This window comes from Nicotiana tomentosiformis, chromosome 5 (genome assembly GCF_000390325.3).
Source record: "Nicotiana tomentosiformis chromosome 5, ASM39032v3, whole genome shotgun sequence".
NCBI classification, from domain to species: Eukaryota; Viridiplantae; Streptophyta; class Magnoliopsida; order Solanales; family Solanaceae; genus Nicotiana; species Nicotiana tomentosiformis.
In genome coordinates this window covers 2188732-2206363 of record NC_090816.1, presented here as the reverse complement: position 1 = coordinate 2206363, position 17632 = coordinate 2188732, and the positions used below count along the sequence as shown (strand labels likewise).

The 17632-nt window shown below is 34.9% G+C and overlaps 1 protein-coding gene across 1 annotated transcript; it reads right to left on the bottom strand.

Moving 5' to 3' along the window:
• Positions 1 to 204: 204 nt before the first annotated feature.
• On the bottom strand, positions 205 to 4167 carry LOC104104560 (shaggy-related protein kinase epsilon-like). Its single transcript, XM_009612687.4, has 13 exons — positions 3966 to 4167; positions 3283 to 3537; positions 3088 to 3180; positions 2927 to 2986; positions 2544 to 2816; positions 2340 to 2414; positions 2132 to 2188; positions 1914 to 2054; positions 1570 to 1620; positions 1369 to 1464; positions 1134 to 1217; positions 797 to 899; positions 205 to 707 (listed from the first exon to the last, which is right to left on the bottom strand). The coding sequence occupies exons 1-13, from the start codon at positions 4023 to 4025 to the stop codon at positions 646 to 648; spliced, it is 1410 nt and encodes a 469-aa protein (XP_009610982.1). The 5' UTR covers positions 4026 to 4167; the 3' UTR covers positions 205 to 645.
• Between the last annotated feature and the right edge of the window lie 13465 nt (positions 4168 to 17632).

Here is a 17632-nt window from a genome sequence, read left to right as displayed (position 1 = left end):
TTGGATAGACACACATGTGTATGCTTAATACGCACGCGCATGGTCAATGGTCAAATGTGTTTATTAGTTACCAAAAAAATGAATTCGAGTGCTCAAATGAGAAAGTTGAAAGTTTACGTATCGGCTTTTAAAAACTTTACAAGTTTAAGTGGCCAGGAAGCTATTCGCCTACTATTTAATTAGTTCTGAAACAACATCAGAAAATACGTTAAGATAATGAATTTCACATTCCTATAGGGAAAGTAGAAGAGATCAAAATGATATACACAAGAATAAACCTATTTCAACTACTAATCCTGTTTGGGAGCGCACCTATTGATCTTCCGAATGCCCCGAAAACTAGACGTTATCTACAACACAAAAATAATAGATGAGAACTCATCTAAAACTGCTGGGACATTCGAAACTAACTCATCAACTTTATAAATAAAAGAATCTCATTTTGGGAACCCAACTGTGATCATTTGCCTTGCTGCATTTCCTTCATCGAAAAATCAAAACCTGTCTCTATTCTTGACTTGGAATATCAAATATTACCAATGCTGACAGCTACATCTTGATGTTGTAGAACAATGCTGATCACGTGACAAGTAACCTCTCAAACACTCATTCAGAAGGCCTAAGAAACTTCCTTCCACGTAAAATTCATTTCCTCATGTACTCAGGAATGAGGCGTTGTCTCAGTTCAGTAGATGCACCAGAAAGCTCTGCATGAAGCTTACTCCAGTCAGACAGGCCATAGTAACTAAAATGGTAAAGTTCTTTTTATAAAAGAAAAGAAAAAACTCAGCGCAACCTTGGGGTGTAAAATTGAATAGAGGTGGCAACGTTCGCCCATTTGGCAAGCAAGCATTTGGTTCCCTCAGAGCATTGAAGAAAGGGTGTGCACATGCCTCCAACTGAAAATGAATAGAAAGTTTATGACTCATTCAAGATGCCTCTTGATCTCAAATCCCAAAAGGAGTCTACAAGCATAGTTCTAACATATTACTAGTAAAATGTGATCACCCTCAGTAGGCTTCATAAACTTGATATTATCCAGTATCCACAAGATTAACCGAGCTGCGTGTTTTCTCATTAACTATTTGCGAGCTCTATACTAACAGCAGGAAAAGGCTAGGTCATTCACTTACAGCAGTACAACGTAGAGTTGGAGAATACTGGAGCAGTCTTGATGCCAAATCTACTGCTTCAGGAGGTATTCTTCTATTAAATATCTGCAAATAAAATTTTATTCAGATCTGATCTGTGCCTCAGCCTGCGAATGAGTGCACTTGAAATGGACGGCGGGTCAAAGAATTTCATCAAGGAAAGAAGAAAAAGAACGTAAGATAAAGAGATACATATACTTAATAAATTCTCACAAACCTTATGCCATGGGTGAGCTTTCATTTGAGGAAACTTGAACTCTTTATAGTTTGGATTCATGCGCCTAATTTCCTCTCTAGTTGGTGTCCCCAAAATCTAGCATGGATCAAGTACATAACGACGATAAGCAAGGGAATGAAACTCAATCAACACTGCTTAAAACCATGGGGCATTAAAAACTAGTGTCCCGTAACTGCATACCTTGATGATCTCCGCCAGCTGATCGACGCCACTTTCTCCAGGGAAAAGAGGCTAAACATAATGCAACATTCAATACATCAGACTAACTACTTATAGCAGAGTAAATCAAAATATGACGCTCACAAGAAAACTTTTCTAAAACATTTATGGACAAGGTCCTCCAAATGGGGAGCATAACTAACAACTAGGGACAGATTTTGGAACTAGTTGCAACCACTGAGATATAAACGTCGATATAAGAGGGATAATAGAAACCAACTCTTAGTGCAGGTGTGAAAAAAAACTACCAACTTTCGATAGCCACATCAGAAAGAGTGGCCACAATCGCACCGTGAAGACCTCACCTGTCCCAAAAGTAGCTCAGCGAAAACGCAACCAGCTGACCAGATATCAATTGCATTTGTGTATTCTGTAGCCCCAAAGATCAATTCAGGCGCCCTATAATACCGAGAACAAATGTAGGATATATTGGGCTCCCCAGGCACCTATGGTAAGAGGACAATAATCTGAGTAGAGATGCAAACACATAGGAAAACATAGTTCTCAAAAAAACAACACATACCAACATCTTTGCACTTCCAAAGTCACAAATCTTTAACTGATGGGTGTGGGGATTAACCTGTAGCAGTAATTAAAAGAATAATACGACAAATAGTTAGAACTGAGGCAAGAAGAATGACGGGAGAGGAAAAAGCAATTATGTCAGATAACCAGCAAAATGGAAGAGCTATGAACACCTAAAAGCAAGGAGCATAACCAGCAGATCTTACCAAAAGATTCTGAGGTTTAATATCACGGTGACATACGCCAGTTACGTTGTGCATGTAATTCAGAGCCCGAAATAGCTGCACAATTTTAATTATGAGAAAAATAATCAAGTTGTAGCTTCTGAAGTGTCAAGCTAATTCACAATATCAATTTGCTGAAAGTCCGGAACCATGACAGGAAAAAGGAAGAATACAGCAAATGCTCACCTGGTACGTGTACAGTTGAACATATATGATGGGCATGTGATGGTTCACTCGGCTGTAGTGCCTTGAAACTCGGTAAACAGTTTCAGACACATACTCCAAAACAAGGTTAAGGTAAACCTCATTCTTCTCAGTAGTAGAATAGAAACAGTGTCTCAAGTGAACAACATTAGGATGATCAAGCATGCGCACAATCTGTAGTTCCCTGTTCTTGTATCTCCTATCCTGTAAAACCTTCTTTATTGCGACAGATTCACCTGTTTCAAGGCACTTAGCCTAAGAAATACAAAAAATATGAAGAAATTAGCAAAAGTCAAGCACAGCCACCCAGGAGACATCAATGCTTTCAATAACCACCTAATCATTCCTAAAAGCACTAACTTTACCTGAAATACAACTCCAAATGAACCCGTACCCACCACACGTTCAGCCATGTAAGACAGCGTCTGGGATAATAACATGAAAGTCATTTATTGATTAAGCTCAAACAGATAATAACACACAAGCTGTCACATCTACGTTTGTTCAATTATGAACATGAACTCACCTTTTTCTGCCGTCCATTTCGACCACTCAAAGTAGTCACGATTATCTGACCCGTTTCTGTTCCATTACCACTAACAACAGCAGGCTCCATATCCTATTTTTCAGTAACATTTTAGAAATCACAAGGCTTCTTCATACACAAAAAGCATCAAGATTTTTATATCAAAAACCCGAATTGGCATAAATAAGAAGGTACCTTTATGTCATCCTCGTGTCCATTAGTCTTTTCGTCTCTAATTTTCATTTCATTCATTTCCTTTGGAAGCTCCTCATATCTAGATTTTTCTGGTCTAGTATCAACATTCAATGTACATACAGTACTTTCCTCAGATGTAGAAGTCACATCCTGCTTAGGAGCTATAGTACATTGCTCTTCTAATTGAGTTTCACCATCGACCCTGTGATCTACTTCCTGCTCAACCGTTACTTTCTTTAGGCTAAAATCTCCACCCTATTAAATTTAAAGAAAATAATGAAAATTCATTTAAATCTCATCACGAGAAACAATAAAAACATGTTCAAATCTCAGCTGAGGCAAAAAAATACTAGGTAATTTTTTTCTATATGCTTTGGTGGATAAAATTACCGATACGAGGTGAAATCGAGTTGCACCCAAGCTAGCCCAACCAACACCGTTACATAAAAATAAATAAAATCCCATGATTTATCAAAAAATTATATTCATCTAACCTCGCAAACTATTAATCTGACAGAGAAATTATAACAAAAGAATTACAAAGTATTTGTATGAGATTGCTTCTATCACTACCAAGCCAAACTTATAGCTTTTTCTCCCCAAAAAATCTAAGCAAACAAATCATATACAGACCAACAAAAAAAAGGTAAACAACAAATTTAATTCATAAGGAAGAAAATTACAGGATCCGAAACGGAAGATCGACCAGAAGCAATGCTCTTGAGGCGTCGCATCACATTCATATCTTTTCTTCTTTTTTCACAGAATTCAAATCCTAAGCAGAAATTGAAATTAAAAATGACAAAAAGGAATCGTTGCTCCTCCTCTCTCTTTCCTTTATCAGAAACAAAATGTTTCTGAAATTTTCCTTCAGTTGAAGAAGAAAAAGAGAGAAGGCTAAGAACAATGAATCAAAATGCAGGAAAAAAAATTGATGTAATAATAAAGCTCTTTTTTTGTTTCCTTTCTGCGTTCAACAAAAAGGAGATAAAAGGGAAGAGAAATTGAAAACGAAATTGCTCTGACCAAAGCAAATTAAAGAAAAATCTAAAATGTATCTTTTTCTACTTTCTTTTCTCTCTTATAAATATTTTCAAATCAACCGGTCAAAGTCATCCCGTAATTTATACTTTCAGTCAAACTTTGATTTTGGATTTGGTGATAAAATGACGATAATGGGCTTCAAATGAGGAGGAATTACAAGCGGCGTGGGATTTTCGGATTCAGGCAATAATTGTGCCAGCGGAATATCCGGATGGGCTTTTTGGTCAAACCATTTGACTGGACTCATTAGATTTTCGTAAACCAGGTATTTGATAATTAAATAAAGGAACAATCCTATTTATATAATTTTTTATTTTTTATTATAATATAAGCCACCTAGTACGAATGCCTAGGTAGGGAATTTATCTGCAGAAAATATTTTAGTATTAAGAAACAACTAAGAAGGAAAAGAAAATTAGTGCACTATAGACGTCACATCACACTGATGGTAATATTATATTTATTTCATTGTTAATTCCGTTCAAACTTCAAAATATGTGTTGACGATTTGTGAATTTATTAGAGGAAGTGTGACAGATTTGAACAATCAAACTCATATTTCAGCTGTTAATCTTTGAAAAAAAATACCAATGTACCTGTATAAAAGTTAACATCAGAAAACGATGATTAGTATACAGCATACACCCGCGCTGTTTCAGTAGACTCGTCAGAGGACGAATCTATTATTTAAATTGTATGATTTCAATCTCAATTTTTTAGCATTAAACTCATTATATATTTAAAGTTATACGTTCATATTTACTATTTATTATAATTTTAATGAAGTAAATAAATTATGCTCAACGTTAAAAGTATTGGGTTTAAACGAATCCGATAATAATATAAGACTAGCTACGCCCTTGTACCTACTATCTCCTACCAACACAATTACTACTGATTAACTTTATCCATCAAGGCTTATAACCTGTTTGGTCAAGCTTCTCAAGAGGTCAAAAGTATTTTTTTTCTCAAAAGCACTTTTTTTTCCTAACTTGAAGTGTTTGATCAAGCCTTTTGGGGGAAAAAGAGTGTTTTTGGGAAGAAACAGAAGCAGAAAAAAATAGTTTTCTCCTAAAAGAAGAAGCAGTTTTGACTTTTCTTCTTACCAAAAATGTCGTTAACAAAATATAGTATATACCAAAATAACCGTTAAACCTAATACTTAGGATATTAATGTATAAATATTTTTTATTATTTTTAGGATAACTTTCTAATATATAGTGATTTTAGGGGTGAATGTTTTTATATTTGTTGAATAATTTTTAATATATTTAACTTATATTAAAAGAATTAATTAATTTTAAATTTTATTTCCATATTTTACTTAAATAAAATAAAAAGATTTAATTATTGCATGTAATAACAAATTTTTAAGATTATTTATTTACTTATAATATTAACTATTAAGTAAATCTATTCATGTCCTTATTCGTAATTTGATACTTAAAAGTACTTTTTGAAAAGTTTGGCCAAACACAAATTATTGCTCAAAAGTGCTTTTTAGAGTGATTAGTCAAACACAAACCACTTCTCTCTAAAAATACTTTTTTTAAAAGCACTTTTGAAAAAAACACTTCTCAAAATAAGTTGATTTCTCCAGTTTGGCCAAACAGGCTATTAGGCTGATGAAAAGATTGATCTTTCGAACTTCTCAAATAAGATAAAGATATCATAGCTCACTTGAAGTGGAAGTAACTACTCAACGAAAATAACTTTAACCATAGAAAGTAGACCATTATATTACAGCAATTAGTTAACCATTATTGTGCTTTTTCCAAAGAAGTTTGTGAACTAGTATTCCTTTCGTGCACTTGGCTCTAGAACTTAGTTCAAACTCATTTCTTCCCTTTCCCACCCCTCTACTTGGTGTTCTTCAAACCAAATAAAACTGAAGAATAATGTAAAACATTTGTGACAATAGTCATTGGAGAGGGCCGGAATTGAATACTTAGATGGATTCTTTTTTCAGTCAACTAAAATAATCTACTGGCTGGTCTCAGTAGATGGTTCCCTAGGGACCAAATAATGCATGTAATAATTCTAAATAAAATAGCGTTTGTGCCTTTTTTGTTAGTCCAATCTACGAGTCTGGATTAGGGGCAGCATTTTCTTCTTATTTGAAATCTTTTGTTGCTCATGAATTTGCTACACTAATCTATGAAGCAATAATAGAAAGATATATGTCAAGCATACAAGCATGCATATCTCCACCTTACTTTAAGAATAAGAGCAACGTTCGTAAACAACACCTCCCAATCAAGGTATATGGCGGCAGTCTGATCTCATAAGTAGTAGAAATCAGGATGGAAACTGTACATTCTAAATAAGGTATATTTTTTGGCCTATATTGGCTAGAAATGGCGATCCCTGAGAGCACTGCGAATGAATTTGATTTCACTCCAGATATGATGCCATATGTGATCAGAGCAAACCTTAGTGTATGTGAAAGAAAGAAAAGAAGACAACCCCATATGAGTAAAATGAAAAAGTCAAAGAAAGAGAAGAAAAAGATATGTGAAAAAGACAGAGAAAAAAAGGTCGGCAGAATGAAAAGACTGCAAAATGTGAATGCATTAAATTCGTTTACAATTGCGGTGTCGTCGTGTCACATGTCTTGCTGAAGATTTCAGCCGATTCCTCTGCATATAAATAGGCATTCCATTCTTCAGTTGAAATCATCCCTCAACTTCTTCTTTCTCTTCAATTAATAAAAAACTATTCTTTGTGTGTCCGTATAGTAGACAAAAATTACCGAATCACATAAATCTTATCTTGTCTTATGCAATTTATTGCTTCTCTTTTAAATATTTTTTCTATTCTATTAGCCTGACACGCATCCCAACAACTGGCATCAGAGCACAAACAACATAATTCTGGTAGAAAAAATATAGTATTGGTGAAATTTACTATTCATATGAATAGTGCAAGACTATTGGTCACTATTCATGAATAGTAAAGTACTGTTCACAAAATAGTAAAGGCATTATTCATTTTTTGTGTGTAAAATGACGTCGGAAGAAGAAAAAATAAAGATTGACAAGTTCAATGGCAAAGATTTTGGATTCTGAAAAATGCAAATAGAGGAGTATTTGTACTAGAAAAAATTACACTTACCACTGATCGGGGTAAAACCAGAGAATATAGCCAAAACGGATTTGGGATCTATTAGATCGCCAAACTCTTGGGGTGATTCGTTTGATGCTAACACGAAATGTGTTATTTAACATCATTAACGAGAAGAACACTGCAGGCCTCATGAAGGAATTATCAAATATGTACGAGAAACCATCTGCTTCAAATAAAGTCTATTTGATACGTCGATTGTTCAACTTAAAGATGACAGAAAGTGGATCTGTTACCGAACATATCAATGAGTTTAATGTAATATTAACTAAGGTGAGTTCTGTTAATATAACATTCGATGACGAAGTCAGGGCATTGATTCTACTATCATCTCTACCGGAGAGTTGGTCTGCAACAATAACTATAGTTAGTAGTTCATCAGGAAGTACCAAACTCAAATCAAATGATATTAGAGACTTTGTTCTAAGCGAAAATATTAGCCTAAGAGAATCAAGTGATTCCCCAAGATCTGCTTTTAATACCGAAAGCAGGAGGAGAAGCAGTCAAAGAGGACAAAGTCATGATCGTGGCAGATCAAAGTCAAGGAAAAGAGGGCAATCGAAAAATCGCAAAGATATTACTTGTTGGAATTCTGATAAAAAGGGTCACTACAGTATTCAATGTAGAGAGCCAAAGAAGAAGAAGAACGATCAATACAAGGATGATAATTCAGCAAATGCAATTGCTGAACAAATCGGTAATGCACTAATTTGCTGTGCAGATAGTCCGGTCGAATCTTGGATTCTGGGATCAGGAGCATCCTTTCATTCTACCGCATGGAAAGAATTATTGCATAATTATATTGCTGAAAAATTTGGGAAGGTTTATCTAGCAGCCGGCGAACCCCTGGATATTGTCGGGAAATGTGAAGTTCATATAAAGACTTCACAAGGGACGCTATGAAAATTGTAAAATGTCCGACATGTTCCTGGCCTCAAGAAAAATCTGATATATATGGGTCAGATTGACAGTGAAGGATACACAATGGTATTCGGTAATGGATCATGGAAAATAATCAAAGGAAATTTGGTTGTGGCATGAGGCTTAAAGAAGGGAACATTTTATGCAACTGCAATACAGAGAGATACTATAACAATAGCTGATCATGGTCGTGATACAACATTGTGGCACCGACGGCTCGGGCATATGAATGAGAAGGAAATGAAGTTGTTGGCATCCAAAGAAAAGTTGTCAAACCTAAAGCATGTTGAATTAGGTTTGTGTGAAGATTGTATTTACGAGAAACAAAAGAGAGTTAGTTTCTCAAAGGCGGGAAGGACGCCAAAGAAAGAGAAGCTGGAACTAGTGCATACAGATGTGTGCGGACCAGCTCCTAAAACTTTTCTGGGAGGCTCACACTATTATGTCACCTTCATTGATGATTCTACAAGAAAGGTGTGAGTTTATTTTCTAAAAAATAAATATAATGTGTTTGTTACCTCTAAAAGATGGAAAGCTGAAGTTGAAAATCAAACAAGTCTAAAGTTAAAATGTTTGAAGTCTGACAATGGGGGAGAGTATAGTCAAAAGTTTAAAGCATGGAACAAAATGGTGTTGCTGAGAGGATGAACATAACCCTGAATGAACGAGCCAGAAGTATGAGAATACATTCTGGATTGCCGAAGTTTTTTTGGGCCGAGGTTGTTTACACGACAGCTTGCCTCATAAACAAGGGACCCTCTGTACCGTTGAATTTTAAAATTTCTGAGGAGGTATGGATTGGAAAATAGGTAACTCTCTCGCATCTGAAAATTTTTGATTGTGTTGCTTATGTGCATGTAAACTCTAATGATAGAGATAAGCTAGATCGTAAAGCCAAGAAATATTTCTTTATTGGTTATGATGATGATAATTTTGGTTATTAATTTTGGGATGATCATAATAGAAAGATCCTAAGACACGGGGATATCACATTTAATGGAAATGTGATGTACAAGGACAAACTTAAAGTAGAACCAACCAACACCAGCAAACAGACATCTGAAACAATTGAGTTAGAAGAAATCTCAATAAATGAAGTGGCTAGAGGGATTACAACTAATTCTAAAATTGAAGATGAAGAACTAGGAGCCGAATCTGGATCAAAATCAGAATCGGAACCAGAGATAGAATCAGATACAAAACCAAATCTGGCGTCAGGACTTGAATCAAATTCGGGATCAGTTACTCGTAAACCTACATTAAGGAGATCTAAAAGAGTCACGAATGCTCTATATAGGTTAACTCTCTCTCCACTATTTACTTCTGACTGATGCTGGAGAATTAGAATATTTTGTTGAAGAAATGCAAGTCATAAACTCTGATGAGTGTAAGTTAGCCATGAAAGAAGAGATGAATTCTCTTCAAAAGAATAAAATATGGATACTTACAGAGTTACCACAAGGAAATAAGGCATTGCAAAATAAATAGGTGTACAGGGTCAAGGAAGAGCATGACGGTAAGAAGAGATACAAAGCACGATTAGTAGTAAAAGGATTTTAGCAGAAGGAAGGAATTGACTACACCGAGATCTTCTATCCTGTAGTCAAATTAACTACTATCAGGTTGGTGCTAAGTATCATAGCTGCAGAAAATTTGCATTTGGAGCAGCTAGATGTTAAAACTGCTTTCTTGCATGGTAACATTGAAGAAAATATCTACATGAAGCAACCTGAAGGTTGTCAAGTTTCTGGTAAAGAAACCTTTGTGTGTAAGTTGAAGAAGAGTTTGTATGATTTGAAACAAGCTCCCCGATAATGGTTCAAGAAATTTGATGGATTCATGCATAACAATGGTTTCACATGATGTGAGATGGACAATTGTTGTTATATCAAAAATCTTGATGAATCATATATCATTTTACTGTTGTACATTGATGATATGCTAATTGCAGGATCTAGCATAAATGAGATCAACATGGTTAAGTAACAACTAGCGGAGGAGTTTGAAATAAAAGACTTAGGACCAGCTAAGCAAATGCTTGGTATGAGGATTAGCAGAAATATGTCGGAAGGAACCTTAAAGTTGTCTCAAGAAAAGTACATTCAGGAGGTACTAAGCATGTTCAGTCTTCATGATGCAAAGACCAGAAATACTCCACTCGAAAGCCATCTTAATCTGTCAAAAGACCAATCACCAAAGACAGATGAAGAAAGGAAGTACATGTCCAAAGTTCCATATGCCTCATCAGTAGGAAGTTTGATATATGATATGGTATGTACTAAACTTGACATAACCCATGCAGTTGGAGTTGTCAGTAGATACATGTCAGATCTAGGAAAGCAGTATTGAGAAGGTGTAAAATAGATATTGTGATATCTCAAAGGCACCTCACGTATGACACTTTTTTTAAAAAGAGCAATATTATCTTACAAGGTTTTATTGATACAAATTTAGGCGGCGATCTGGATAGCCAAAAAAGTACCACAGGATACGTGTTCACTTTGGGTAGTACTGTTGTTAGCTGGATGTCCGGACTTCATAAAAGTGTTGCTCTCTCTACCACTGAATCAAAGTACATGGCAATCTCAAAAGTTAGAAAAGAGATGATTTGACTCAAGAATTTTCTTAAAGAGCTACGTAAAGAGCACGACAATCGTGAGCTTTTCAGCGATAGCTAGAGTGCAATTCATCTTGCCAAGAATCTAGTATTTCATGCAAGATCGAAGCATATCCAACTGAGATATCATCATATCCGAGAGTTGATAAGTAAAGGAACTCTTTCCCTGCAGAAGATACCAGTATCGAAGAACCCGTCAAACATGTTGACCAAAGTTATCGGTATTGACAATTTGAGGCCGTGCACTGCCTCAATTAACCTTCAAGATTGATAACGTGATGGCGCCACCAGAGGATAGCAAATTTTTTTTTTAATTTCTTTCTTGATGTAGCATAGGTTTGAGGGAAAATTGATGGGAGAAAATCTTGGTGTATGTGAAAGAAAGAAAAGAAGACAAACTCATGTGAGAAAAATAAAAAAGTCAAAGAAAGAGAAGAAAAAGATATGTGAAAAAGACAGAAAGAAAGGTCGGCAGAATGAAAAGACTACAAAATGTGAATTCATTAAATTCGTTTACAATTACGGTGCCCTCTTGCCGCATGTTCATATCTTGCTGAAGATTTCAGCTGATTCATCTGCATATAAATAGGCATTCCCTTCTTCAGTTGAAATCATCCCTCAACTTCTTCTTTCTCTTCAATTAATAAAGAGCTATTTTTTGTGTGGTCGTGGAGAAGGCAAAAATTACCGAACCACGTAAATCTTGTCTTGTCTTGTCTTGTGCAATTTATTATTTTTCTCTTTTAAATATTTTTTTTCCTTCTAATACCTTGACACGCATCCCAATAATATGATACGATAAGCTTTCAATGTAGGCAGGATATATCTGGCCTAATGATATGGTCGAAGAAAAAGATGCAATTTCTAGAAATTGGAGGGAGATGTAGGCTTCAACAAAACATAAGTCGCAATTAAGAAATGCGACTTATAATTCGCAATTTACCAAAGTGATTTATATGTTACAATTGACGAATGCGATTGACGAGTCGCATTACCTAAATACGATTTATAGATCGCGTTCTGGATAGCCATACAATCTCCATCCTCAAATCCCGTTTTAGACTTTCTAATTAATTACACTTAAATTTTCTTTTAAAATATTAACTCTTTATTTATAATTCTCAAAATAGAGAATGATCTATATAAAAAACACGGTTATCCTCTAATGGTAATCATTTATATAATTTATGATTATCAATTCTTTTGATAGAAGTAGAAATTCATTTATATATATGGTATCAATACAAGGAAACAAAAGGAAAAAATATATATAGTAGCATTATCACTCAAACAATGAACTTTGAAGAGAGTAAAGTGTGATACTTAATAGGTGTTTGGACATGAATTACAAATTTTTTTTTTTAAATTTGAAATTTCACTAAAATTTGAATTGAAGATAAAATTGTGTTTGATTATAATTTTCGCAACATATTTGGATGTCTTCTTTTCAACATAATTTGTAACTAAACACTAGCAACCTTCCCATTTTCAATTAAAAAATTGGTTCTCACTAGTTTTTTAAATTTGAAAATGCATTTTCAAGTTAGATTGGAAAAATTGTAAGATTTTGATAACCAAACATTGTTTTAAAAAAAAAAACTGAAAAAAAGAAAAAATTTCTTATGTCCAAACGAGCTCTTAAAGAATTAACTCTATAGAAAAAATGAAGGGGAATCTTGGAATAACAGTAAAATTATCTCTGTATGATTTATAAGTTATGGGTTAATACCGTAGAATCAGTCATTGATACGTGTATCAGAGTAGCTTACCTACATCATACCCCTTTGTCATTTCATGTGTAATAAAGGGAAGACTAACAATGGGAAAGCAATTTGAGCTTACAAAAGGGACAACAAAAAATCTTACCTAGTCAAGACTGATAAAAAGTTATGCTTTTCCAACTTAGCAAAGACTATTACTCAAAAATATTTTGCAGCGGGTACAAAAAAAGAGAAGGTTAATAAAATAAGTATTGTCGCTCCTAAGCTTCACTGGACGAAAAAACTGTGAAGAAAATGAACCTTGGTAATTCTATTCAAACGCTTGCTCATGAGGTAAAGATTTTTCGAAACTTTATATGAGACAACAACTTATCATGAAAAATTGAGCTCAATCAATCTTTCGATGATCGGTTAATTATCGATTCGATATGCGTTTTAAGTCAAATTAACAATTATGAAGCTAAGGGTTTCTTTTTCCTTTTGGAATTTTTTTTCCGGAAAAGGGCCAAAAATGTCCTTGAACTATTTGAAATAGCTCAAAAATATCCTCTGTTTAGTTTTGGTACCAAAAATATCCTTGTCGTCTATGTTTTGGATCACAAATACCCCTTAAACCATTAGTCTTGCCATTGAAATATGGCGGTCCAACTGTGTTAGATTTGCTTACATGGCCATCCACCTAAGCAATCCAGCATGGCGAAAAGTTTGTTCTTTGTTCTTGAATCCTAATCAGAAAAAAAAAAGAAATCAAAAAATTAAAAAAATACCAAAATAGTTCTTGATTGTCTCTATCATTTAGCTTTGATGCTTAAAAGATGTGAAGAGACAAATTTAGTTCTTAATTGGGAAAAATGTCACTTCATGGTAACAGAGGGAATGTAATTGTTTTGCTAAAGGAATAGAAGCTGATAAGGCTAAAATTGATCTTATAACAGGATTACCCCCTCCTACCACTGTTAAAGGCATTAGAAGTGTCTTAGGGCATGCAGGTTTTTATAGAAGGTTTATAAAAGATTTTTCAAAAATTTCAAAACCTCTGACTAACCTACTGATGAAAGATGTGAAGTTTGAATTTTCAGATAATTACAGGAAAGCATTTGAGATTCTCAAGGAACATTTAACTAATGCTCCAATTGTTGTTTCTCCTGATTGGAGCGAAACATTTGAAATAATATGTAATGCAAGTGATACAGCAGTTGGAGCGATATTGGGACAAAAGAGAGACAAAATTTTCAGGCCTATTAACTACGCTAGTAGAACCCTCCATGAAGCTCAAAAGAATTATGCCACAACTCAGAAGGAGCAACTTGCAGTAGTATTTGCATTTGACAAATTTCGTTCTTATTTGATAGGAACGAAGGTAACAGTATTCACTGATCATGATGCTTTAAAGTACCTCTTAGCAAAGAAAGATGCTAGATCCAGATTGCTAAGATGGATACTTCTTTTGCAAGAATTTGATCTTGAAATAAAAGATATGAGAGGTTTAGAAAATCAGGTAGCTGACCATTTATCACGTTTGAAAAATCCTCCAATGGAGACAACAGATATCAAGGAGGAATTTCCTGATGAGCATGTCTATACAATCACAACAATTGCAAATCAACTACCTTGGTTTGCTGACATTGCCAACTACTTGGTTGGAGGGTGGATCCCAAAAGATTTGTCTTACGAACAACGAAAAAAACTCAAAAAAGAAATAAGATATTATTTTTGGGAAGATCCTTACTTGTTTAAATTTTGTGAAGATGTCATGATCAGGAGATGTGTACCAGAAACAGAGATGAATGATATCCTAAACCACTGTCATGATAGAGTTGTAGGAGGACACTATGGAGGAAGACGAATAGCCGCAAAAGTGCCTGAAGCTGATTTTTTCTGGCCCGCTTTATTTAGAGATGCGAGGAATTAGGTCGCCACTTGCGACAAATGCCAGAGAAGTGGTAACATTTCAAAAAAGGATGAGATGCCTCTTAACTCTATCCTTGTATGTGAAATATTTGATGTATGGGACATTGATTTTATGGGTCCTTTTCCTCCTTCAAATGGATGTGAATATATTTTAGTTGTTGTTGACTATGTTTCAAAATGGGTAGAAGCAGTGGCTACTAGGAAAAATGATGCTCATGTTGTTTGTGCTTTTCTCAAGAAAAATATATTTTCTAGATTTGGAACTCCAGTTATCATAAGCGATCAGGGAACTCATTTTGTATATAAACAATTCGCCAGTTAGTTGTCAAGATATGGAGTAACTCATAAAACAGGAACTACATATCATGCTCAAACAAGCGGGCAAGTTGAAGTATCAAATAGAGAATTAAAAAGAATTTTAGAAAAAACTGTCGGTTCTTCTCGAAAAGATTGGTCTTTAAAGTTAGATGATACTTTATGGGCATACAAAACTGCTTTCAAAACTCCCATAGGTACATCTCCTTATAGACTAGTTTTTGGAAAAGCTTATCATTTACCTGTGGAACTAGAACATAAAGCATATTGGGCTATAAAGTTATTAAATCTAAATTTGCCAGATGCAGGTAAAAATCGTCTGTTGCAGCTTGATGAATTGGAGGAGTTCAGCCTTGAAGCATATGAAAATGTTAAATTGTACAAAGAAAAGACAAAAAGGCATGATAACTTCATTCGCCATAAGGAGTTTACAGTTTGAGAACAAGTTCTTTTGTACAATAGCCGGTTGAGATTATTTCCTGGAAAATTCAAGTCACGTTGGTCAGGACCATGCATTGTAACAGAAGTGACCCCCTATGGTGCCATTGAAATACAACGTACAGATGGGGGAGACAAATTCAAAGTAAACGGTCATCGTTTGAAGCCTTATATCAGCAGATTCTTCGACAAACAGGCTTCAACAATCCTTTTTTCCTAATTCTTAAAATAAGTCGAGCTGGCGAAGTTAAACTCAGAATTATTTTCTCTCCCTCTCTTTAATCTTGTAAGTAATTATTAGTAGTAATGTCACGACCCAATTTCACCTATAGGTCGTGATGGCACCCAACACCACATTTAGGCAAGCCAACTAGTAATTTAAACATACATCAATTATTTTCAGAATAATTTTCTAAGTAATTTTATTATTTTACCAGCAATATTAAAGAAAATAGAAAAGATACCAATCAATTTAAATCCAAGAAAAAAAAATAATCAACTCCCAATTCTAACAATGTGTATGTCAAAACCCGGTGTTACAAGTGTATGAGCATCTAGTAGATTATACAGAACTCCAAATACTGTCTGAAATAAACTAGATAGAATGCAAAGAAAAGAAGAAGCACTGGTAGCTGCAGAACGGCTCAGAAAGGCAGCTCACCACTAGGCCTCAGGATAATGCGGGGGTGTGCGATGATAGGGCTTCCATTAGTGTCTGCCTCAGATCCTGCACAAAAAGTGTAGCAAGTGTAGAATGAGTACGTAAAGAACGTGTACCCAGTAAGTATCAAGCTTAATCTCGAAGAGGTAGAGACGAGATGACCGACTTTGACACTCACTATGGGTTAATAATAATAATTGAAATAAAACTAGAATATCTAAATAAACATGATTCACAGAGTTAACAATAATTTATTTAAACAACAGAAATAATTTAATTCCTTCAAATACAACAATTTCCAATCTATTAACTAGATTCGCAAGCTACAATTAAAATACCAAGGTATTGTGTAATTATAAATTCTATTAGGCACGATTTCTGCCGAGGTCGTACGATCCGATCCAGAGTGTCGTGTACACTGTCGAGGGACGTGCGGCCCGATCCATAGATGTATCTATACTGCCGAGGCGTTCGGCCCGCTCCATAATAAAATAGGATATTTTTTTATGTACCTCCGGAATGAGAGTATATTTATTATAAGATAAATTCGAGAGGATGAACAATTTTTTTTAACAATTAATTAATTTAGACAGAAAATTAAGCATATGAGATTTCCATCTCCTACTATCTTTCCCTAACAATTCACAATATATACCAAATAATTTAATTAAATAACATATACAATTTACACAAGTAATTTATGCTTTGAGTCATAAACTACCCGTACTTTAGCATTAGTAGTTGCTATGCACGGACTCTCGTCACCTCGTGCATACGTAGCCCCCACAATTAGTAACAATTATTAATTTAATTACCTATGGGGTAATTTCCCCCTCACAAGATTAGACAAGGAACTTACCTCAATTTTCTCCAATTTAATACAATAGAAGGCCTTTTCCACGATTATCCAACCCTGTCTGGCTCGAATCTAGCCAAAATAATTTGATACAATCAATAAAAATTATAGGAATCAATTTCATAAGAAAATACTACATTTTTCAATAAAAATCCAAAATTAATTCAAAAAATCATTCATGGGGCCCATGTCTCGGAATCCGGCGAAAGTTATGAAATATGAACGCCCACTCAACCACGAGTCTACCCATACCAAAATTACTAAATTCCGATAATAATTCGGCCCTCAAATCCTCAAATCTATCCAAAAAGGTTTTCAAACTTTTCCAACTTAATTCACCAATTACATGATAAAAACAATGATGGATTAGGGAAATTTAACCAATATTGAGTTAACAACACTTACCCCATTATTTTCTCTGAAAATTTCTCAAAGTCGCCTTAATTCGAGCTCCAAATCGTTAAAAATGAAAAATGTCCCATTTTCAGAACTTAAACTCTTTGCCCAGTGATTTCTTCTACGCGATCGCGAACATCCTCACGTGATCGCGAAGTACAATTTTTACACTGCCAAAATTAACTCTACGCGATCGCAAACAATGCCACGTGATCGCGATGCACAAGGTTCCAACTCTATGCGATCGCATCCCTCTTCACGCGATCGCATAGAGCAAACGTGTGGCCCAGCTTCCTCTCTAGTTTCCCCTACGTGATCGCAAACAACGCCACGCGATCGCGATGCAC